The sequence below is a fragment of the Tasmannia lanceolata genome, unplaced genomic scaffold, assembly GCF_043159265.1.
Source record: "Tasmannia lanceolata isolate RefF3 unplaced genomic scaffold, GAP_Taslan_0.1 ptg000012l, whole genome shotgun sequence".
Lineage (NCBI taxonomy): Eukaryota > Viridiplantae > Streptophyta > Magnoliopsida > Canellales > Winteraceae > Tasmannia > Tasmannia lanceolata.
In genome coordinates, this window is record NW_027518689.1 from 39235963 (window position 1) to 39261564 (window position 25602).

At 38.2% G+C, this 25602-nt stretch overlaps 1 protein-coding gene across 1 annotated transcript; it reads right to left on the minus strand.

The window, feature by feature from the left end:
• Window positions 1-5639: 5639 nt before the first annotated feature.
• LOC143888172 (phospholipase D gamma 1-like) lies at window positions 5640-21462 on the minus strand. The gene is made up of 10 exons (XM_077392514.1): window positions 19370-21462; window positions 18046-18162; window positions 17134-17328; window positions 12226-12474; window positions 12066-12134; window positions 11819-11966; window positions 10438-10586; window positions 6725-6898; window positions 6275-6472; window positions 5640-6122 (listed from the first exon to the last, which is right to left on the minus strand). The coding sequence occupies exons 1-10, from the start codon at window positions 21047-21049 to the stop codon at window positions 5829-5831; spliced, it is 3273 nt and encodes a 1090-aa protein (XP_077248629.1). The 5' UTR covers window positions 21050-21462; the 3' UTR covers window positions 5640-5828.
• Window positions 21463-25602: the final 4140 nt, after the last annotated feature.

Below are 25602 nucleotides of genomic sequence, written 5' to 3' on the forward strand. Positions count from 1 at the left end.
TGTTATAACTTGGGACAGCCCCAGTAGTATCAAAGAGAAGTAAAAAATACACCAGAGAGGGATGTCCCAAGTAAATGAGCGCCTTCAATGCTGTAAAAAAAATCTACCATAGAACTTCATTAAAAAAATTTCACGGAAAAGGAAATGTTGTACTCACCGCTTAGCCAGAAAAGAAAAGTGCTCTTGATTGGATCCATGTCATTAAGTGTAACCGAATTTACTTTCTCAGCCGTTTTTAGAAGGTTACTGGAAATTACATGGATCCAATCATGAGCCATTTTTCAACTCTTTAGGCAAGGGTGTAGGATTTTGGCTGTCGTGTAAACAATGGAAAACATGAGCTTTATCATGTTTGGATGCAAGTTAACCAGGGAGAGTGAGTGATAGAGAAAGGAGAGGATGATTACCTATGAAATCTTATCTTTTTTTGAGATATTTCATATGAAAAATAAAGTGACGTCACATCACCAGACATGCAATTATTACACATTTCTATTGTCTGGTAATCTCTATGGATTACCAAGTAATCTTTAGCAAACAAACAAACCAAGTAATCTAAAAAGTGCATTTTTTGCTTAAGGAATGCTTGAGGATCCCTTGCAATTGGCATCCAAACACACAAAAAGGTGGCAAGGTCTCGCCGGAAGAAATACAGATGTGTAGCCAAATTGAGAGGTGCCCTTGCAAATATGGGATGAAAAGGCGCCCCCATTCGATCCACATTAGCGTAGAGCATTAATAATACTGTAAAAGTCACACTATGGTGAAGGGGCGCCCTTTCATCCCATATTTACAAGGGCGCCCCTTAGTTTAGCATTATCATAGAGTTGCTAGAAAAAGAGGATTGGCTAGATTTATCCCATTTGGAAGTCCGTTTGGTCATGACACGTGCACAAGAAGATAAAAGGACGAGACGTGAATCCAAAGAAAAGCCAAAAATCAATTTGAAATTGACCTATTCACCACTGATCAATTTCACCATCTTCTTTACTGCGAAAAAGGGATCCCATTTTAGAAGTGTTTTCCTCTGTGAAAAGCAAAGATTACTAAACATTTTCTTGATCGGCTAGAGTAGCTTTTCAAGAATTCAAACAGCCTTAACCGGTAATTAAAAAACAAGAAAATAAAGAAAGAGGCCTGCTACTGCTAGCAATACGGAATTCCTTTTGTAAGAGTAACACGAAATCCCATGCAGTGACACATGCGGAAAAGACAAGTGAGCTTCTATCTTCTATCTATTATAATATAGCAGAATGGGGGTTTTACTATTCACGCCCACGTGGACAGTCCCCCATCAGGCATGAGATCTACGTGTCACTCTTCTCATATGCAAAACAATTTCAATTAAAAGAAAAAAATTTGTGCTAATCCAGAATTTCTCTCATCCCAAATTTCTCTCCCCCCCCAAAAAAGACTCTTAGAATCAGCAATTAAATTAGAAAAGATATTCCTAAAATCTCTCTCTCTAAATATCTACACTATCCCTCCTAAAATCTCTCTCCCTGTATTTACTTTAGTCCCTAAAATCTCTCAAAATATCATAAGAGCGCAAAGGTTTCAATCAAAACGAAATCTTTGCTCGAGAATTTTTACTATAAAAATATGTGGGAAATTCAATAGTTATTAACATGCATATGTATTGTGAAAATGATATGGAGACCGAGAGTCTCACCAAGTTCGATGGGGTTTCACCGTTCATGCTGACGTGGACAGCCTCCCCATCCGGCTTGAGATCTACGTGGCATACGACCCAAAGAAGAAAACAAGGATGTATCTGCCATGAAAAAGAATATGAATTTTCAGGGCCTTTTGATGTTGGTATGCTATCTAGGACTCCTTATTAAGTCCGTCTGGATGCAATTGGTTGGGTAATGTATGGCTTAAAGGATTTTCTATACAGAGGTAAGTAGGACGGTCAACCCTAACCCAACCCATCTAACCCGAAATTGGGTCGAGTTGAGTAGGGCGGCCAAACAAAAAAATACAATAAACCTAAGAAAATCAAGATAAAATTAGAGGACTGAGGTCGAGTTCAGATTGCCAAGGCCTCAACACCATCCCAACACGAAATTAAAACGAATCAGAATGTTTTATTATGCCAAGGCCTCAACACTACTGATCAATGGGTCGAGTGGGGTTGCCAAGGCCTCAACACTATCCCAACCCGAAATTAAATCGGGCTGGCCTTTTCCAACCTTAACCCAACCCAACCCAACCTAAGGAAATGCCAACCCAGCTTGAGCCTGTCAGGTTCGGGTTGAGCCCATAAATTTGTTTTTTTGATTTGTTGACCCCACGCATATTTCTCAAAATGAAGTACTGTACGGACCACACCATAGGATAATCCAAACCATCCATTTGATGGGCCACAACATAGATAGGTTGTTACCCAAAATCTCATTTCCATTGGATGATCCTAGCCCTCCGATCTATAGAGAAACTGCATATTATGGAAACATCTATAGATCGGAGGGCTGCGATCATCCTATGGCAAATGATTTTGGAGGCACAATCTATATACGTTGCGGCCCATAGGATGATCCAAACCATCCATTTGATGGCCCACAATGTAAATAGGTTGTGCCCCCAAAATCATTTCCATAGGATGATCGCAACCCTTCGATCTATAAGGTTTCCATAATAGTCGGTTTCTCTTTAGATCGGTGGGCTAGGATCATCCTGTGGAAATGATATTTTGGGGCGCAACTTATTTACGATGTGTCCCATCAAAAGGACGGTTTGGATCATCTTATGGTGTGGGCGTTACGGTTCATTTTGAAAACCATGGGTGGGGCCTACCTTCCTCTAAGATTTAAACAAATTAATTGTTGGGCCAACACACGTTGAGAGAGAGACCGGTTTGGAGTGTTGTGCCGGATGTAGAGGAGAAGGGGGGCAATTTTATCCTAAACTGGGCTGGGGGGAATATCACTGCCCTTCTCTTAATTATAGAACCATATGATTAGTTCTTAAGGTTGTTTCCAAGAGAGTAGTATAAAATGAAAGGAAAATTACACAAGCCCCCTTATGTTAAAATTTATATACAATCATCACGCAAATTTACTGTTAATTAGTATGGATTTGGTAGGCAATTTGACGGTATGCCATTTTGCCGCCCACTTTTTACCTTTTTTACCTTCAACATTAGAGTGCTGCTATGGAATCCCAGTGGAACCAAGAGTGGAACCGAACAAATCCCTCTAGGCCCCATCGCATAGCATAGGAGGGTAGTTTTGTCATTCTAATAAAAAAAACCAAAATATAGGAACAAAGATTGCTAACATGTGAAAAAGGCTATTTGTTAGGCATGATGCACCCTTCAAAACCCAGGCACAAGGTTAGAGGGTTTTTTTTTTTTTTTAAATAAATTATAAGTCTTTCTATTTTGCTTTTTAGAACACAAAACCTAAAGGGGGAATATAACACCATAACAAGGTCAACCCGACCAGAATTGGGAAATTGGATCGGGTTCAGGTTGAGGTATTAACTTTTCGGGTTGGTTCGGGTTAGCCTTCATCGGGTTCAGAGTCAGGTCGGTCGTGTTGGGTTGGGTTCGGGTTAGCTTCAACCCGACCCAAACCCGAGCCGAGTTGCACCCTTACCCAATTACCAATGCTTTTCTTACTAACAAAATCGGCACACTAATGCCACCTTTCAACATGTTGATGATATGCTTTCGTGCGCCACCCAAAACAGAAAATAACCCTAGGTTTTGCATTCTCTTACTGAATTAACTTCAAATTGTAAGTTCATGCTGGACTGGACTATAGACTTCCTGGGTGAATTAGCTGCCTTTAATTTGTCATGCGCATGCTGTCTGCTATATACTTGTGAAAACTCCAAACCTTAGGAGAACATTTTCTAAAAGGAAAAAAAAGGGAGGGAAAACATCAAGCATAGAAATAAAATGTTCAAGTGCAAAGGAAGGGAAGGAGGATGCACGGAGGATTGATCCAAACCGTTCCTTTGTTGGGCCCCAACTTAAATTTTCTGCGCATGGTTTTAGAAAGAGTGAAGGTTGTATGCCTCTCTTTTTTAGGCCAGCCAATGGATCCCATTTGGATTGGATCAAACCGTACGTGCATCACACGGTTGGTCCCACTAGTTCCAACAAAATGCAAAAAAATAAATAAATGTGGAATTGACCAGATTGTCCCTCAATTCGACCCTTGTCTTTAATTTTGAAACGCAATCAAGTGTTTTCCGTTAAAGGTTAAGAGATCACTGATGTCATATTGCTTTTGAAAAAGGATGTAGAAAGCATTTATAAATTGCATACAACTCTCCTAGCTTTTACAAGGAAGAAGTTCAGAAGATAGTCCTTCAATTCCTTATCTACAGAAAAAGTAGAAATTAAACCTTTCCTTGTCTCTCCTTTTTCCCCACAAAAGGAGGCACCTCATTTTTTTCATACGTGGCCTAAAATGCAACTTTTAAAATTAGCCCTACTGTTTATCTGAAATTTAAGTTTACACCATCTCAAAAATATCCTTCAAAGCATTTTAAATTGTGTAAATTGTCTATAGAATAATTAATAATATTTTTAAAAGCTATTCAACTAGGGGTGACAATGGTTCGGTTTCGGTTCGGTTTGACCCCCAAACCGAACCGAACCAAAATTTAAATCGGTTTGGTTTTACCAAACCGAAACCGAACCGAAACCGAATTTTCAGTTCGGTTCCGCCAATTTTGCCACCACTTACTCATAATCATTGGAAATATTCGGTTTCGGTTCTGTTTGATCCTCAAACCGAAATTTGAATCGGTTTGGTTAAACCAAACCGAAACTGAATTTTCGGTTCGGTTTTGGCTCGGTTCCGGTTCGGCCAATTTTGCCACCCCTATATTCAACCCTTTCAAATACATTATTTTAAAATGTTTTCTACAAAATTTATCAATTTGTTTTTTAAATCTAAAAGTTTTCAAAGACCTAATGTGGATCGTAGAATGGTGTATGTGATTCAAAGTCACTTTCACCTGATATCAGGTCGATGTGATTTTTTATTTTTTATGCTCTTGGAAATATCTCCGCAGGCTCCAAAAGGTGATTATCCTCGTTTTTTCATAGGGAGTCTACCAAAACCCTACTATTCCTAAAACCGTTCCTAACAAAACTCAAATCTCTAGGAAACCCTAATTCATACTGATGCTCTAGCTTTAATCCTACCTATCGAACATAAGAATAAAAAAAAATCAAAATTTTCCATAAAACTCAAGCCAAATATGTACTGCAGACTTTTCAAGAACACCTAATATCTTTAGGAGTAGTGTTTAACATGAATTAGAGTCAAATTATATTATCAAATTCATAGCTCTGAGCCGCTACCTCTAAAAAAGAGATGTTAAGACACAAGATTGAGGGAGAGAACAAAAGAGAATAAGAATTCTCAAGGATATACACAACTTTTCTTGCAAGCACATGAACAAGAAGAAGTCCAATTCGATTTTAATAGAAGTAATTAAAGCTTCTCCAATTTGTTTTTTGTTTTCTCCTACTTCCTCTTCCTTTTTGTTTTTCTTCCTCATCTTCCTTCTATTCTTCTTCAAGTTCTACGAATCGTGCATTCTCATATTCGCACTTGTTTTGTTAAAGTACTTTAAATGAAAAAAATATATATAAGATGAAGGGATGATTATCCTTATTATAAACAAGGGAGTGTGGATATAATTTCCGTCGACTATGCAGTATGCATCATAGTACAATGTGATCCTCTACACACAACAATATACATGAGTAAAATACATCAGAGTAATCGATAATAAAAGAATCAAAGGCTCCAAATGCAAGGGTTAGTAGTTAAATACAATCATGTGGCACGATTTTCTTATCATATGGTAAGATTTTCTTGAATGGTGACACTAGTTCCCACTATATTTCCCCCCACATCTGGAAAGGTTTCACATCCAGGAAGAGGCTTCACTTTGCCTTTATTATCAATGCTGACTGGGTACTTCAAAAGGTGGCCCTTCATCTCCCTTACTTCCTCTGCGGCAAACTGTTTCCAATTCAACTCACCCATTGTTCTAACTCGTCTCGTGCATTCAAGGCTCTCTGGACGGGTGAAACATTCCTCCACAGTTCCAATGTGTTCTGCCCAAAGTGACATCCTATAGCCATAGATCTACATGTACCACGCACTTAAGTTAAGATTATTACTCTAATTAATCCAGCCACAAACGACTTAAAACAGTTTTTAGAGCATAAATATAATGTGATATGGATGTTAAAAGCTATCCAAGCAAGGATTAAGAGTTGAATTGCTTAAATTTGTACCTGCCCATGTGGACTAGATAATTTTTGTGCCCAGGTATGGTGAGGCTGGTATGCACCCATTGCAATCTCGCTGTCTCTGCTGCCTTCCAAGGAACGTTGGTTGATGTTTGCTGATCCTATAATCACATACTCATCATCCACTATCATACCTTTAGAATGAACGTAGATCATGAACCGTCGATTCTTCTGAGCAAGTACCTATGGAACAAACAACATGCTTTGAGTTGTGTCAAATGAAAGAAAATATGTATTTTTCAAGTAGACAGGCATTTAATTTGCTTCTAGATGAGCACACAACTGGAAAAAATGAATGTACATAGAAGTAACAAAGCTCATCTAAAATTGCAGTAAAAGGATTGATTCCAGTTTACCCAACAAATGAAAAAAACAAAAGAAAATGATGAAATTTAAAATTAAAAAGGAAATTTACTTGAGGGGCAAAAAAATTACATGGGGAGTGTTTGTGCTTGTAGGATTCCCATGTGAATTATCCATTCCTTCTGCAGCCTCACGATTGCCAAGACAGAAGAAGTTCAAATAATCCTGAGGTTCGTATGTTTTCCCAAGCCCAACCTCTTCTAAAGCCTTGTAAACTGTCGCATACATCATTTCCATCGTTTTGTGCTGTAGTAATCAACAGGAATTCCATATAAATAGATGTTGTACTGAGTCATACATACTAACTGTAGAATATTCTTTCATGTGAATGCTTCAATGAGAATTATTCTTGCACATTACAACAAGGGATCTCAATAGATGATTTGAAAATAAATAACTAAATGGTATGATTATTAGCGATAGGCCTAGTAAGTAGTAACAAGGCATGGAAACAAGAAATGTGGAAACCATATCTCATAAAAGGATAAAGAAAAAAGTATCACCACAGGATTAAGCTACAATGGAGACAGATGGGAGACTCCCAAGCTCGAGAACATCAATCAAGTAAAAAAAAACCAGCGAAAAAAATATTTTTCACTCGAGAACATCAATCACCACAGGATTAAGCTAGTGAAGGAATATAAAATGCAGAGATCGGTATAAAATGTGCTGAAAGAAGCTAACTCTGATATGGTCTGCAGAGATCGGTCTGGCCAACTGTTGCTTAAGCTGGAAGATCCGAAAATTGTGGCTCCATGATCCCAGATCTGTTTGGTAGTGTTTGTGAACATCAATTGATCAATTGGCCAACACATCACAATTCATTATCTGCATGGCATTTGACATAGTGTGTATCCATCACAGATGGTGCAGATATCTATATTTTTTTTAATGATGAAGAGGCAACAGATGGTGGAGGAAGTGATCCATCTATATACAATCTTCATCTTTCCTCCTTGGAAGAGGTGGACAAACCTTGCTGATTAGGGACAGTCCATCCCATTCAGATGAGCAAAGACAATAAGAAGGCCTAGGTTATCAGGCATAGTGAGCTCAAGAGTTGAACGGTCCCTTGCGGAAACCAAATTGTGCAGGTGCAATTTGGTCTTTGAAGAAGAACTCATTTTTCTCAGAGAAAGACAAAAGGGGCAGTACATGATAAAAAGGCATTGGGAATATGGGATTTGAGATAAAGAGAGGAGCTTCATTTAAAAAGGGGGATTTACACAGAAGAAAAGAGCTTTGCACCAGATTGTCTTTTCTGGTAAAAGATAAAAAATATTACAGATTACACACGAATCATGTGCAGACTTGGGTTTCCATGAAGAGGAGAGGATTGACCAAAATAACAACACACACACGATACACAGTTCTGTTCTAAGTTTCTGAGAAAAATCAGATATAATAAAAACGAAATAGCTGGAGGGCTCTAAAAATATAGTGAATGAAGCAGAGGGATGGATTTTATCCGAATCAGAACCTATGCACACTACAAAAAATCTTAGATTGAAAAGCAAGGTTTCAACCAAGTTCAGTACCATGCCAAAGAATGTGAATTGAAAGATAGTATGAGTTCCACTATCCAGTTATACAACATCACATCACTTATCACTCTAGGTTAAAAAAGTACCCCTTCCACTTAAGTCACATTGTATAAAATTTTCTTCCTTTTCATCTTGTTGAAAGCAGGCAATCATAAGTAAATGCCCTGGAGATGAACAAATTTCATATCTTTTTATTCCTTTGCCAGACACATAAAAAGGGACATGTAAGGCCTAGAAAATAAATCACAAGAAGTGAATGCAATTGAAAGATGATAACATTTTTTTCATGAATGATGTAAAGATAGGTAATTAAAAGAAATTTTAATCAAGAGAGTGGAACAGGCAGAGAGGAGGCCACTCAGTAACAGCCAAGACTCAATTTAAGCCTCTAAACCCTCTCCTGAATTTTGCTTATTCTACGAGGTTCTTTTATCTAATGTTTCTGATATCTATAATGAGGTTCTTTAGGGATGCTCTAGTCTTTACAACAGACGAATAGTGTATGTCAAGACCATGATTTGATTCCTGCCTACCACCGTCACCAGAAAAAACAAGTATCATTGATCTCCTTGGGAAGAGCTCACTTCCTCCCTATGATTTGTGGACACAGACACGAGTGTCGCATGTCTACACGGACACGGAGTGTCGGACATGGCAAACCCTCAAAATTTAAAAAGGGGGACACGGCTAAAAGTACAAAGTACATATAATCGTGATTATAGATACGGATTTTTGTGTCGAGTTTCGACATGGATACAAATTGTTTGACATGGCAACATCTAAAAATCTAGAAATAGTGACACGTACATACATATAAAATTACTGATTGCTATCATAATTTGTGACAATAAAAATATGGTATTCATTTAACAAACTAAAAGTGTCCAAAGGAGTGTTGACACGCATGTCGTGTCGGACACGGCAGGATACGTGTGTCGGCAGCTTCCTCCTAAAAAAACCTTTACACCTATACAAATAGCGTATGCCAATACCAGGAATCATAACCATTGAGTCCTTCATACCACCATCACCAGAAAAAATAACTATCATTGATCCACTTGGGAAGATTTTACTTCCTCCTAAAAAACAGTCACGTAAGAGTGCCAAGAATGATTTTTTTTTCTGTACACTTTCAAAACATTTAACCCTTTTCCAAAGATTCTTTCCAACAGAGCTTCACACATGCAATTCTCTGATATAGTGAGAGCTCTTTCAACACATTTTGAATGCAAATTACATGTCTAGATTAGCAAAATACATGTTATCATGAAAGAACCACGACCAATTCTAATGTCTAATGAGGCCTCACACATGCAATTCTCTGTTATAGTCATGGTTTTGAATTTCCCCGAAATGACCGAAATATTCCCATTTCCATCCCCACCGAAACGAAATCTACATGATTTCCTTTTACGTCACTATTTCCCCGAAATTTTGACCGAAATTCCTGAAATTTGACCGGAATTTCTGAAATTCGACCGAAATGTTCGGAATGACAAAAATGGAAAGATGTTATTATTTGCATTTCATTTCATTTCATTAATGTAGAGAATGATATTTGGCAGGCAACATCATTGAACTGCACAACAAAGTAATCGTATCTTATGCATAGGATGTCAGATCGGCATGGGACCAATAATATCCCATAACTCTATGAGGTGTTGACATTGGAGCCCATAGAGGGGAGATTGGTCATTGTACTCTCTTATACTTAATTACATTGTACTTCTTTATTGACTTTATTATTCCATACATATGCGACAACGCATGTCACTAGGTATTCAATGTGATTAAGCCATTATGGATGGCTTTCTTGCTTATGTGATAGTTTAATATATCTTTGTGCTTATTCTAGCATTTCCCAAAGTTTTATCTTAAAATTTCATCATTTGCACATCTTTTTTACAAGATTAAAAAATTTCATCTGTTGCATATGTTTCCATATGTATCCGTGATTTTACAAGATTTCCACCGAAACCGAAATGTTTCCGTTTCCTCACCGACTGAAACCAAAACTGAAACCGAAATTTAAAACCTTGGTTGTAGTTAGAGCTCTTTCATCACATTCTGAATGTACACTACATGTCTAGATTAGCAGGATACCAGTATCGTGATAGAACCATGGCAAATTCTAATGTCTAATGACATAGTGAAGCATTATTCAATGAATTATGTTGTAAACATTGAAAGATTCCAGATTCCTAAGCAAAATAGACATCAAACATAATAGTTAGAGATCACCTGCCAGAAAAGAATCCTTTGTGTAGGAAGACTTGTTGGAACACCCTCGGGCCACATTGGGATAACTATATAGGCAGAAAATCTCTCATTGGCTTTGATTTTGTTAGCAATTTTAAGAGCGATTTCAATCGGGATTAAATTGTTAGCACCTACACAATATACATAAAATTCTCAGTCTGAAAGGCAAATCATAACACAATTTGAAATTTAATTAACTAGCAGCTAATATCATCCAGTAATAGAAATGAGCAGACTTGAGTTTCTGATGAGCATACCGAAGTATAATAATTTAGAGAAAGAAATCCTAGTTATACACAGCCTCACATCAATAGACAAAATAAAATCATATGCTACAGAAGAAAACATATGAAAGGGCGGCCCAGTGCACGAGGCTCCCGCCATTGCGGGGTTTGGAGAGGGCTAGATGTACGTGACAAATTATAATAAATATTAATAATAGATAAAAATCTTGAGGAAAGTACAAAATTTTGCATCGTGTATTTAACAGGTATATAACGAATTGTGAAGTTGGAAGATGAGTTTTCCAGCATCCCTAGATTATTCATGAATTTTTGCGCTTGGTTACTTTCTTATATGCTAGATACACTCCATCAGTTCTACACACTCTCATTAGATTTACTTATGCCACAGAGAGAGTCATCTCAACCTACAATAATATTTAGTACTCCCAGTTATTAAATATAAGAGAGATTCTAAATAACAATACTACGCCTTTCCCTCTACTATTATATCAAAAACTTTAGTTTTGCCAATTATTCAATATTACCTCTTTCCCTTTACTATTTTATCAAAAACTTTAGTTTTGCCAATTATTAAATATACGAGAGATTCTGTAAGTTTATATTCTCAATTCCTTCTACTATTTCACATCCACCACCCATATAAAATATTAGAGGGTCTACTGTGTGTGTGTATAAAATAAAGCTTTGTTCTTAATTCGAACGATTATCAAATTGAATTAGAAGTAAAAAATAGATTAGTGCCTGATGCGGGAAAGGGAAAAATCATGACAAAAACTACTTGCAAGATATCCCACACAATGTTCCATTAAAATTGATGCATAAATAAAGATAAAATTCCATGATGCCCTTGCTTCATGTTTCAAGATCACAGTAAGCACATGGTCAGAAGAACACAATCATTTGTAATATTTATAGAGGAGACCCATTATGATTTAATAGGTCTTCTCATGGGTAACAAGATAACCTTACAAGAAGGTATTAGATCATATCTTCATAGTGACAATTTCTGAAATGGTTTAGTAACAAACATGACTTTATTTTCACATAACAAGTGACAGGCACCATGGTAGCTTTCTATAATTAAAAAATAAGTCCACATAATAGGTTATTGAGCACACCTAAGTCGTTGTGTGAAGACCAATTATATGACGACCCAAGGAAGTACTGATTCTCGATGTATATGAAATGTTGGGCCGATCGGATAGCCTTCACATAAGCTGTATGTATGCTCATGTCAATCAGTACATTTTTTCCACAAACCAGGTTCTGTTACAAAAATGTAGCAGTTAACAAGAGTACAAGGATTAAAATGCAACAATCATATAAAATTAAAACATAAATAGCAAATTTCAGGTTTTAAGATACCTTGCTTGTGGCCTCTCTTGGATCCTTTGGGAACCCTTTCACTGAATTTGAATCAATTGAACGGAAAACCTGCATTTGTTGGGGAAGGAAAAATCCATACATATTAGTTTGAAAATCGTGTGAGAGAAAACTCCATCAATAGATGAAAGTGTTATTTTACCTGCACATGCCAAGCCTCTGGATCATTCTCGTTTAAGAACGGAACATCAAGCATCCCAATGATGTCGGGAATTCTTTCAATCTTGAGCAGTGTATCATCATATGACCTTTTCAATTTATTAATCCCATGTCGCTTTGAAGCCTTTAGCCAGCGCTCCTCAAAGTTGGTGAGGACATCGTATGCTGCTGGACCATCAATCTTACAGTGCAAATCATGCCATGGTTCTCTTGGAGAATTGGTATTGGGTGCCTATAAGGTAAGGCAGCACAAAATAAGTATTAGAAAGGAGTCTGGTATGGAAACTGAGCACATAAAAAGAGAATTGTAGAGATGCCTGTGGGAGATTCTGGGTTAATATCTTTTGAAGTATGATTATTAATAGAGTTTTGGCGAGAGGAACCCTTTTCCACTTTCATCTTTGCATCAAATTACAGCTTATATTGGAGATTGTGGGTTAATATTTCAGAAAATATGGGATTTGAGATCTATATTAGTGAATGTTTGGAGAGAGGAAAAGGAAGTGGCTTTTATTTTTTTCTATTCCTTATTCTCTACCTTTTTTTGAATGGTAAATTATTTTATTACTAGGAAGCAAAGGGGAAATCCATGCCAGTACAAAGAAATGTAGAGGCTAAAGTGATACAATACGGAAGGTAAAAGATCTTCATGGAGGATCTTTTTACAAGTCTGAGAATGTCCTTGCCTTTCAACATAAGCCATAGCTAGTCTATCTGCATCCCCATTGGCCGATCGTTTTACAAGTCTATAGATGATGGAAGCGCCCTCCGCTCGGTCGTGAATCTCATCAAACCAGTGCGCAAATCTCCGTGGATAAGGGTGGCTCCCCTTCAACCATCTAATAACATTAGAACTTCCCTTAAAACACAAGCCCTAGTTAGTCTATCGGCATCCCCATTGGCCGATCATTTTACAAGTCTGTAGATGATGGAAGCGCCCTCCGCTCGGTCGTGAATCTCATCGAACCAGTGTACAAATCTCCATGGATAAGGGTGGCTCCCCTTCAACCATCTGATAACATTCTGGCTAGCGGCGAAGGTCCGAGATCAGGGACCAGAGATGACGATAGAAAGAGTTGACAGTGAATGTCTCGGAGGAGCACCTTGACCAAACTCTTTTGTCCAGGGGCGGAGCCACGAATTTACATTTTTTTTTTCGAGTGGGGGGGGGGGGGGGGGGGGGTGTGTGCGCGTGCTTACTAACTTTTTAACTCCTCGTCTAACTATAAAGGGGATTTTTAACTAATTTTGCAAGTCATTGGGGAGTGGGGGTGGCCTCCGCCCCTGCTTTTGTCCATACCAATCCTCTTAATATAACATGATTCCAATACCTCTGATAGTCTTGCTACCCCATCCATCTTCTTGTCAAAAAAGTTTCTTCTAAAATTTATCTTCCACGATATCCTTCCATCCGCCCACTCAAAGTACTCTTTTACAAACACATCCTTATCTACAGCCACTAAGAACAATTCTGGGAAAACATGCTTCAAAGGTTCTTGTTGGCACCACTTACCATGCCAAAATCTGATCATATCGCCCGCATACACTCTATACCTAATTCCATCATTGAACTTGTGTTTTAGCCTGAGAATGTCCCTCCATACTGTTACTCCACTATGCCTGAACTTGTCTTCAGATTCCCATTAACCCAGTGCACTCCCAAACTTTTTTTTTTTTTGATGAGTTGCACTCCCATACTTGCTCTCTATTACCATGGTCCATAAATTGTATTTTTCCTCCCCAAACATCCATAGCCATTTCCCTAACAATGCATTGTTGACACTTCTGAGCCTTCTGATTCCCAGGCCACCAGCCCTCATAGTCTTACAGACCTCCTTCCATTTGACCCAGTGGAATTTCCATTTTTCATCAGTTCCACATTAGAAACCTCCTTTCAATATGCTCTATCATGTTTGTTATGCTCACTGGACACTTAAACGCTGATAACTGATAGATAGGGATGTTAGCTAGTACTGACTTTATAAGGGTAATTCTTCTCCCTCAGGATACCGGGTTTCTCTTCCATGTATCCAATCTCTTTTCCACTTCCACAATCAGGTCTCACTCCCTTTTCGTCGGATGTCCCACACTTAGCGGTAACCCCAAGTAAGTCATTGGAAATTTATCTACGTTGCAACCCAGAAGACTTGCCATTCCTTCTATAGACTCATTAGGCGGGTGGATCCCAATTAGGCTAGATTTGCGGAGATTAGATCTTTGCCCAGTAACCAACTCATAGCATCTGAGTATGGGCTTCAAGTTGAGAATTTTTTCTATTTAAGGAGAACTGAAGACCAGAGTGTCATCTACAACTTGAAGATGGAACACCTGTAGTTGTTGCTCCCCCATCTTGAAGCCTTCAATTAGGCCCATGTCTTTACCTTCTTCAATCAGTCTACTCAGTGTGACCTCCTACTCAGTGTCTCTGCTACTATCACAAATAGAAATGGGGATAGGAGGGTCACCATGCCTTAGACCTCTAGTGGACCTAAAGTAGCCTTTAGGTGATTCATTCAACAGAGAACCATGCTGATGAAATACATCTCCTGATCCACAAGCACCGCCGATTCCTGAAGCCCATCCTCTTTAGAATGTACTCTAGACAGTCCCATTCCACTCGATCGCATGCATTCTCCATATCCAACTTGCACAAAATTCACTTTTGACTACAGTTCTGCATTTAGTGCTCCTTTGAAATATGGCTATGGAATAGATAAATTATGATTTGAAAGGAAGACGTTTTCATTTTTTTTATTCCTCCTAGATCCGTTTTTCATGTGGCGATTTCACAAAAACAACGGTTTGGATCTTTGAGAATGAGATTTCTGAAATATGGGTCTGCAAAAGCATGAATTCTGAACAACAGTTTCATGTTTTGTGATTCATAGAAATGTAGGATTTTATCTATGATTTGAGTTTTGGGTGAGAAGACTGAAACAAGAGCTCTCTCTCTCTCTCTCTCTCTCTCTCTCTCTCTCTCTCTCTCTCTCTCTCTCTCTCTCTCTCTCTCAATCACAAACTACTACTGCTGGTCACTTGTCATCTCTCGTTTCCAGCCATTCGAGATTGCTACTCGTGTCTTTGCTGCTTGAAAAACCAAGTTGGAGAGGTGATCACGTGCACGCTAGGGACTAAGGAGGTAGGTGCGATTCGAAAAGGGGCAAGGGATGGTTTTGTCATTTTTAGAAAAAAAAAGCAGAAAAAAAGGAACTAAAATAAAGCTGAATAGCTGTTCACATGTTAAGGGTCTATTGCGGGAGCCACTCACTTCCCGACTCGGTTTCCGTGTCACACACACACACTCTCTCTCTCTCTCTCTCTCTCTCTCTCTATATATATATATATATATATATATATATATATATATATATATATATATATATGAGAAAACGGCTCCTACACACGTGTAGATAAGTTATCTACACACTAGCTTAAAATACAGTGGGGGCCACATTATTTGGGTGATCCAAACGATTCATTTTTAAGGCCCTCACATAGATAGGGTGTCCACAAAAAATCAGATCCAGAGGATCATCCTAACCATTTGAACTGTGGAGGCAAAAATTGGACTAATTTGTGAAGGTTTAAAGACATCCATTTTACCTCCACAAATCGTAGGGTTGGGATAATCCTATGGATCTGATTTTTTGTAGACACCCTATCTATGTGACGGCCTTTAAAATGGATGGCTTGGATCACCCAAACAATGTGGGCCCCCACTGTATTTTAAGCTAGTGTGTAGAGAACTCTCTACACATAGTTTAAACGGTTCCTACACATATGTGTAGAGAGTTCTCTTCACACTAGCTTAAAATACAGTGGGGGCCCACATTGTTTGGGTGATCCAAGCCATCCATTTTAAAGGCCATCACATAGATAGGGTGTCTACAAAAAATCAGATCCATAGGATCATCCCAACGCTACGATTTGTGGAGGTAAAATGGATGTCTTTAAACCTTCACAAATTAGTCCAATTTTTGCCTCCACAGTTCGAATGGTTAGGATGATCCTCTGGATCTGATTTTTTGTGGACACCCTATCTATGTGAGGGGCTTAAAAATGAATGGTTTGGATCACCCAAATAATGTGGCCCCCACTGTATTTTAAGCTAGTGTGTAGATAACTTATCTACACATGTGTGTAGGAACCGTTTTCTCATATGTAAGGGACTTTTAGCTATTCTATTGATATGTTTTACAAATTAAAGAATTGAAAACCTTTGCTCCTCATTTTTGCTCAGTGACCACTAGGTTTTACCTGTCTTCTCTTTAATTCTCTGCTTGATTTCAAATCTTGTTCCCATAATTTGCATTAAGAAAGAATGCAAACCAGATTTGAACTAGCCTCCCACAGATTTGAGAATCATGAGTCAGAACAAGCTGTGGGTCGATGAATTTTTAATTGCTTTTAATTAATTTCTGTGAAACGACCAGTCACTCCAAAAGCTTAAACTGTTGGGGAAGGCGCTATTTAATCTTTTATACTTTAACACTCCCCCTCACGTGTGGCCCCTCTTTCTTTGGGTGGCTTACACGTGGCACTTGTGGCCCCTCTTTTGGGTTTGGCCATTGCATGTGGATTTTTGCTATCCGGGAGGTCTGAACTCAGGACCTTTGGCTATGATACCATGTGAAACAACCAGTCACTCCAAAAGCTTAAGCTGTTGGGGAAGGCGTTATTAATCTTCTATACTTTAACAATTTCAATAAAAACCAACAAGTTTTGGCAACGTATGAATATCATTTTAGTCCGATTAAGTGGCAAACATTTTTTTTGTTGTTTTTGCATAAACATTACAATAAATGAGCATTAATGGAATTATCATAGATTGAAAACAATATTGGCACAAGTATTTACAGCAACATGTAGAAAATAGAGGTTGAAAGATTACCGAAAATGTGGGGTTGTGATAGTCATCTTTATGCACTGTTTGTAATGTCCTAAATAAAGGATGGCTTGGAGTATCGTATCGCCCATCGCATAAATCAAGTCCTCCGACAAAAGCTATGATTTTTCTCTTAGTATTGCCAGCATCAGAATCCACAATAACGGTTTTTTGATGATGGGTATAGATTGCCCCAACTTCCTGATAACCAAGAATTTAAAGATTTAAGTAAAGTTCATGCTATGGGCTGAGTAATAAGAAATTGTAGGCATTGAGATGCAATTGTTACAGAACAATACGCAAAAAATATAAAATTAAACAAATAATTCCGAGTTTTTAAAGAGTCGACATGTTCCATAATACATAAAAATCATTAAATATGTATGCCATGCTAAAATATGACTTGGAAGATGAAAATAAAGATTCTCAGCAAGAATAAGAGAAGGCAGATTAAATGTAGCAATGTTTCTATAATATTCTGTTCAGTATCAGCAAGCTACTCCTCATAATTCTAATGCTGACGGGTCACGGGTCTAAATCTAATGGTCAAATGTTAGCAAAATAACAGAACTAAGGTAAAGATTAAAATGCAGACATTTGTAAAAATATTTGAAGTAAAATCAAAATGTTTAAGGGAATGAAAAATCATGTTGGATCTTTTAGTCAATACTACATGCATTTGACCATTTAATAGAGGGGAAAATATTTCAGCTATGGTAACTATTATTATAACAAATTGTTATAAACTACAGCACCTCCATCATGTTTGAAGAAAATTATACTTTTAAAAATCTTTATAAATATTCAAATCTGAACATGACTAGAAGGCATTCCGACGAACATGAGCATAATACTGTGCTGGTAGCATCAAATAAAAATCATGTGTAATATAGGAGAATATATTCATTTAATTCAAACCTGTTGCTTAACCCAGCTATGTCTTTTTCCAGCTGATCGGGGACAAAGCAACACCTGCACTGAGGAATGTTTGAAAAACCGACGAGTCTCCTCATCATGGGTTTGCATGACTCCACCCTGCATATTGGGCAAAATTACAAGGAAACTAGTGAAAGACACTTACCAAAGCTGAAAGCAATTTACCAGTAAGGTAATGTTTAACACAACCTGGAAAGAAAGTTTAAAGTAGCATGGTGTAGAATACTTGATTCAGACATGAGAATTTGCAGACAGAAGCAACTACAAAGAGAAAAAGGCATGGGGACATATAAAAAGAATCTCAACTCAACTACAACTCAACTAAGCCTTTGTCCCAAACTAGTTGGGGTCGGCATGGGGACATATAAAAAGAATACTAAGCAAATATTCAGATAAAACTTCAAGGATCCAAATCCAAACCCATAATATGAGACATGTTAACATTTCACAGTGAACACAGAATACACGTACACAACATTCGATTTGCTCTCTGCGTTTAAAAGAAGTTATTCAGGGTAATTTAAAATAGTTGCTTATGCTAACCTCCACCTAATGGATGGAAGTTAAAACCTTCATTGTGCTTAGGTTATCCTTCATTTTTAACTGGTAAGTAGTAGCAAAATCACCTTTGACCATAATCTTTGCAGCAACACTAAATGGAATAAAAAAAATTTTTTGCAGAGGACTTTGAGATATGATGATTCTTTGTTTTATGTTATAACCTAACCACATAATCTATCAGTAGAATATTATATTTTAGAAGTTGCAAAACAATGTGTTGATAACAATATATAAGCAATTAAATATGTCAAACTAGTTATTCAGTTCTACAATATCCTACAGTAATCTCCACAACTTTTTTGGTAGGTAGCTTGGTGATCTCCACAATTTACCGTATAATTAATGTTTGAATTTTTTGTAATGGTTAAAAGGCAGAGACTTCGAAACAATATTATGTAACACTTAGCATCATGTTGTCAAGAGCCTTTGAGGGAGCGAATAGCGCAAATCAAAATAGAATTATATACAGAGCCAAACAATCCTATGAAAAATGCCTTGCAATTCAGACAAAGAACCAAAGAATTTATGCCCTAGAATGAATGCAAAGCCTTCCATTTAATAACTTGTGTTATGAGGTGATTTGGAATACCAGTTTTTCCCCAAACACAACACAAAAGCATCATCAATGAAAAGGAGAAATAATTATCAGAGCCCAAGCAAAAAAATATGGCATAAAATTACTCTGAAGCATGAGAAGAAAGACAACGTCACAACATCTTGATTCTAAACAGGTTTGGTGCCTTACCGTTTGAAGAAGCCAAAATTTCCTTGACGTAGGGTCGTCCCAGACAAGAAGCAAAACTCTTACACCTTCTTGTGACTTGGTCTTGAGAAGATCCCCTAGCGTGCAATCCAATGCATTACCCGCATCTCGAACGAGTCTGACCTTGTGATACACCGACCATCCTGCAATGTAAACTAGACGACGAGCCTGGCTAATTGCCTTAAAAATGTCATGCCAGCATTTCCCGTGCTCATATCGCATATCACGATCAAGCTCAAGATCGGGAAGGCAACCTTCGGGAACATGGGCATCCTGATAAAGTGTAACCTTTCCGCCTTTCCTAAGGGGAAAGTATGTACCCGGTACCCCAGAGTAATCAGGACCAGACCCAACTCCATTGTGGAACATGGCTAGTCTCTCGATCGGTATGTACTGAATAGAAAGCTTCAAAACAGCTCCTGGGTTACAAGGCTTTCCACTTGTATTGAGGACTGGGAAGGCTCCCTCAACTTTTAATCCAGAGTAAATTTGCTCTGCCGGGATAGACACAACCCCCATGAGCTGGGACCCAACAACATCACTGTCCTTGACAAGGAATTGAACATCCGCAGCATCATGTGCAAGTGGTACATTAAAATGCTGCGTCCAAACTGGGTTCTCATTGTTACTGATCACATATGTCCTGCCTATTACAGCTTTGGATACCACAATCGAAACATATGGATCGCTGGTCATTGTATGGGGCCGAGGCACGTGGTTTTCAATTTTGCTGCTCAAGCTTGGAGTTCTCACAAAGATGTCCTTTATTGTCTTAGAGAACATATCCATATTTGGAAGGTTATTCGCTTCATGAATCCAAATATCTAAACTTCCATGTAACAGAAGCACCTTCAAGGATCCTTTAGATGGCTGAAATGGCACAAGTTGTAGACTGTGACGCGAGCTACCAGAAGGTGATGGAGGTGTATAAGGAGTTTGAGGCGAAAAATCCCCACCATAAGGATAACCTGGTTGATGAGTCTCGATACGGCCGGAGAACGAATTATTGGGATACCCATACATCTCTCCTCTATCATGGAGTAGCGAATTCTGGCTATTAAAACTGTGAGACGAATTCGAAACTGACAGGGATGCAGGGTTAGATAGATTTTGATTTTGATCAGACAAGCTGACTTGGGCTATAAGATTGTCCAATGGTGGATAGAAAGAAGAACTGTGCGATGGAGAAGAAGTGACAGACTCATGATTTGATACCGAGCTTTCTTGGCGGTGGTAATCAAGAGGCGAAGGGTAAGTTTCCGGTAAGGGCGGAGCTGATTGATTAGTATAGTGATCAGAATAGGGAGGATTGTATTGTTGTAAACTTGGCTGTGGATAGTTGTAGACTGGAGGAGGTGGGTAATGAGAATTTGGGTACGGATAAGAGGATGGAGGAGGATTAGGGTTAGGGTATGGGTAAGGAGGTTGAGAGGGGGGTGGGCCATGGGGATAGGGGGGTGTAGAGTGAGAAGGAGGGGGAGGTTGTAAGTGTCCAGGGTAATTCATGTAAGGAGGAGGGTATTGATGATGACCGGAAAAAGAGTTAGATGGATTGTAAGGATAATGATGAGGAGCTTCCGGTGGTGGTGGAGCTCCGGGATCGTAATTTGGAGGAGGGTATCGGTAGGGATAATCGGATGAATAGGAATTGTAGTTTTCCATTGTTTGGGCAAAAAAAAAAATTGAAGAATTCTTATACCTGAGGCAAGAACTTTCAAAACAGAGCAACAAATCTCTGTAGAACAAAGCAGTAGAAGAAAATGAGAGGGGGTTGGTTGCTTCGTTTTCTTACCTTGCTTCGTTTTCCACGTTTGGAAGGTATCTGATTGAAAGTTGAATTTTAGGGGTTTTGTGTGTCTAGATTGCGTGTGGGTCATACGTAGGGGAGTTGATATTAATATTGAAGAGAAAGTAAGAGATAATTGTTGACCAAAGAATGATGATGCAAATAATGAAACACTTTGCAAGAAAATAACTGGTAATTGACGGGAGGAGGAGGAGAGGGTTGAGGCGGGTCTAGCTGAAGAGGAGAGGGGTCCTGGTTTTGAAGTCCACACACTAGTCTCTTTCAGTTTACTTTTGCCGTTCAAAAGGCGTGTAGATGGAGTCAAGGTATACATACATTAGATTTGGGTGAGTTAAAACGGGCGAGATTCTATCTTAAGTTGCAGAAATTTTGGGAATCGGAATTGGACGGTGAATACGTAGTTTTGAATATTTTGATTGATCCCTTTAATCGTTTTCATCGTACTGCCAAAAAAGTAACAGACAAATTTGGAGTTCTTATCGATTTGCGTTCCGTGGGTGGAAAACTATAGAAAATGACAAAGAAAAGAAAAGAAAAGAAAAGAAATCCAGTGTATTCATCGAGAAAGGACCGAAAGGTCTAAAAAATGGGCATCTCTGGATCGTCCAATGACAATGGATTTTGCTCAGCGGTCATCCATGGCAGGGCCTACGAAATAAATGGTTAGGATCATTGGTCTCCCCTTGTTCTTTTGCCATTTCAACCGATGATACGCTAGTAACCAAAGATAACTAAATCTACGATGAGAAGTGAAAACTCTACTCAAGACCGGATCAGCCTTTTCTAGTTTTTTAGCAACTTCTCCGCTAGTTCTTGGATTTTGATTCCGGATTTATAGCCCACTTCACCCTCATCTTCACTTAGAGACGCCCAATTTATCGTGAATAACAATTCCTGGCAGCCAAGCATGCCCATTAGGTTAGAGGGTGCATGCGGCACCAAGATTTCAAGGGACCTCTATGTCACACCGTCTCTGACCGTGGGTGACATTGAGATATTCTTGGGTATTTGTATAATTTTCTTTTTTTTTTAAATCTAAAAAGGAAAAACTAGGAAAAATTAAAAAAATATATGGATTTGCTAGGGACCCTAACGTAAGGCATTTTACGAACCGGCAGTTGCATAAGAGAAGAGCCATATGGACTCACTTTGTTGCCTTATTCATTTAATTCATTCAATGTAGTTGCTCTCTCATGCAACAGTCGTTCTGCGAAATGCCTTCTACGATGGTCCCTCGCAAATCCCTAAAATATATAAAATAATTATAAAAAACGTGATGACCCAACCTTAATGTCGTACATTCATATAAAGAAATAACTGGTGTGTCCACCCTTGGTGTATAATACACGTACTTGTGAACTGAAAGTAATGTTGGGACCAAGGTTGCCAGGGCGGGAATCGAAAGCGGGATTCGAGAGCGGAAATCGTGGGTTTGCCAGAGAGTCGACGGAGATTCGCCGGGGAATCGTCGGGAGTCGCTGGGGAGTTGGGATTCGCCGGGGATTCGCAGGGAATCGCCTGGGAATCGGGGTTCCTATAAAGTGGGAATCAGGGTTTCCATAAATTGGGAATCGAGGTTCCCAAAATAAAAAATCGGGGTTCCCAAAATTAGGAATCGGGGTTCCGACGGAATCGATTCGGGATTCCCCAGATTCAGAGAATCGAATCGAATCACGATTCCGATTCGCGATTCGGTGAATCGCGAATCCCCACCCTCAAGTACGAATCCTGCTTCCCTGGTTGGGACCACCCTTTGTGTGTCATATACTTGTAATCAAGGTTTTAAAATTTGGTTTCCGTGTGAATATGAAATTTTAGCTGAAATCTTATAAAATCAAAGAAATCTATACAAAATTATGGCTAAAATTCTGGTAAGATTCTTCACCTATTATTTCTTTTTATTTTTTGTCGTCTTTAGAAATGTCTTAAAGGAATCTCGATGTTATTCTCTTTTCAATGAGCGGAGTTGATTTTATCAGAATTTTTGTCCAAATATTGGCATTTCAACAGAAACTTTATTTCTTTTATCTGAAAAGTTTTATGTTTCACATATTTTGACCGAAACATTAACGAAATCCTAAAACCAAAAGGATTTTGTTTCGGTAGCAATTAAAATCGAAATATTTCGACCAAAATTTAAAACTATGCTTGTAATATAAACACAATGGTGGACCCACCTATGGTACACCACACTTTTAAAATAAATTATAATAAGAGAAAAATGTTTCTAGTCTGCCGACTAGAGATCATTCTCTAGTCCGGTGACCAAAAACACTTGGGCCCCACATTTTTTGTGGTGATCTAAAGCATTCATTTGATAGGCCCCATCATAGATAGGGTGTCCTCAAAAAATCAGCTTCATAGGATTATCTTAACCCTTCCATTTGTGGAGCTAAAAAATGGACAGATTTGTGCCAATTTTAAGCTCCACAAATCATAGGGTTGGGATGATCCTATGGAGCTGATTTTTTGTAGACACCCTCTCTATGTCAGGGCCCATCAAATGAATGCTTTGCATCACCAAAATAAGGTGGGACCTATTTTTTTGGTCGCCGGACTAGAGAATGATCTCTAGTCGACAGACTAGAAACACTTTTCTCTTATAATAATTGTAAAATTCTATTATTTAGTCACGTTGGGTGTGACATATTCCTAAAAAATAAATGGTGGGCCACCCTTCATGTCTCATGCTTTTGAAAATGAAAGCAATGGTAGGCCTACCCTTTGAGCATCACGTATACAGGGAAGAGTGGGTATTTATATACAAAGAATTTATATGATGCGTGGACATGTATTTTGTGAAATATTATAACACAAAAAATTATACAGTGTGGCCCACCTATTGGGATGATCTATAGATAGGTCATGGCCAAAATGTACTCCATAGGATGATCCTAATCCTTCGATTTGTGGATGGTTTTACATCATCATTCATTGAACTTTCTTAGCTTATATACAACAAATACATCAGAGGGTAAGATTTTTTGGGCATTACCAACAAATGAGTAGTTAAGATTCACTAAATAGGTGGGCCCTACTATATATGTTTTTTTTTGGGCTTGTATTTTTATGGAAATACATGCCCACATATCATATAAAATTTCTTATACACATTAAACAGGCTATACATATCTTTTCCATTTTCTTTTTAAAAAAATTTGCCCATATGTCACTGTAGATTAGTGATATATCAACGAGATAAAGAGAGATATATCAGCCATGGTGGCGAATATACTTTTTTCAAATTCTCAAATATATAGGCCAATATAAATGGGGATATCTCGACTGATATATCAGCTTGATAGCTATATCTTCGCTGGCCGGGGTATTACAAGTGTATGACACATAAAGGGTGGTCATATACTTTTTGGTGGTATCTTTTCTAACACATTTTCCCTTACGGATTTGCTAGCTTCCATCGCAGAAGGCATTTGGCAGATGGTCTGTTGCATCTGACAGCAGCCACAGAGGCTCACTTTTCAGCAGATTTTGTTTTCATTAACGAGGTGGCTGCTGTCAGGTGCAATAGACGGTCCGTAAAATGCCTTCTGCGATGAAGCTAGCAAATCCCTTCCTTTATAATTTAGTCAACTTCCTTTATATCGGCTTCTTTTGCATATATTTTCTCTTTTTAAGAGAATGAAAATACACACTGAAAATTCTAACTTTGTATAAAATTTTGAAAGACAATAATAGGACCTAGGAGAGTAACATATGTTTTTTTTTTTGGAACTGGTGACAATCTAACAGATGTTACGATTCTTAATAGGACTGCGACACAGAAACAAAAACTATGATGCATGGATCTACGGAATAGGACCCAACTAAATTAGGACGCAAATGGACTGCATGTGCCCCATACATGGATAGATCCGATCCTAAGTGAGCCCACTACATAATCTTAGCCATGGTCCTTATAAAATCCCTTCACCAAATATGGGTTAATTAGTTAATTTATCCCCCCATCTTCCTTTTATTTATATATATATATATATATATATATATATATATATATATATATATTTTCTATTTCTAATGCTTAGGTTGTATTGTTTAGTGTTGTTTCTTCAACCAAATAAGCCTTCAAGTAAAAAATTATTAAAGTATATAAAATAAGAGGTATGCTAGGGAAATACATTAGAGAAATGATGCATTGGGAATGTGATCTGCATACAGGGAAAAGAGAATGCACAACTATCTCCTGTGACCAATATGGCATTGGAGGAGAGTCCAGTAGGTCGCCAAAAGTTGATATAAAATCTAGGGAGATGATATTTTCACCGCCCCTGAAGTACGCATTCGTCCCCCTTATAATGTGAAAGTGGGCAACTTTAACACGTTTTGACGTCAAATCAAGTTGCAACGTCAAATCAAGTTGCAAGGGGGGGCGAATGCTTACTGCAGGGGG

Coding starts and splice junctions, on each gene's coding strand:
- LOC143888172 (XM_077392514.1), bottom strand. CDS start 21,049: ATGGAAAACTACAATTCCTATTCATCCGATTATCCCTACCGATACCCT. Junction 18,163..19,369: donor AATTTTGGCTTCTTCAAACG/GTAAGGCACCAA, acceptor CCCAATATGCAG/GGTGGAGTCATGCAAACCCA. Junction 6,899..10,437: donor AAAGGATTCTTTTCTGGCAG/GTGATCTCTAAC, acceptor TGATTACTACAG/CACAAAACGATGGAAATGAT.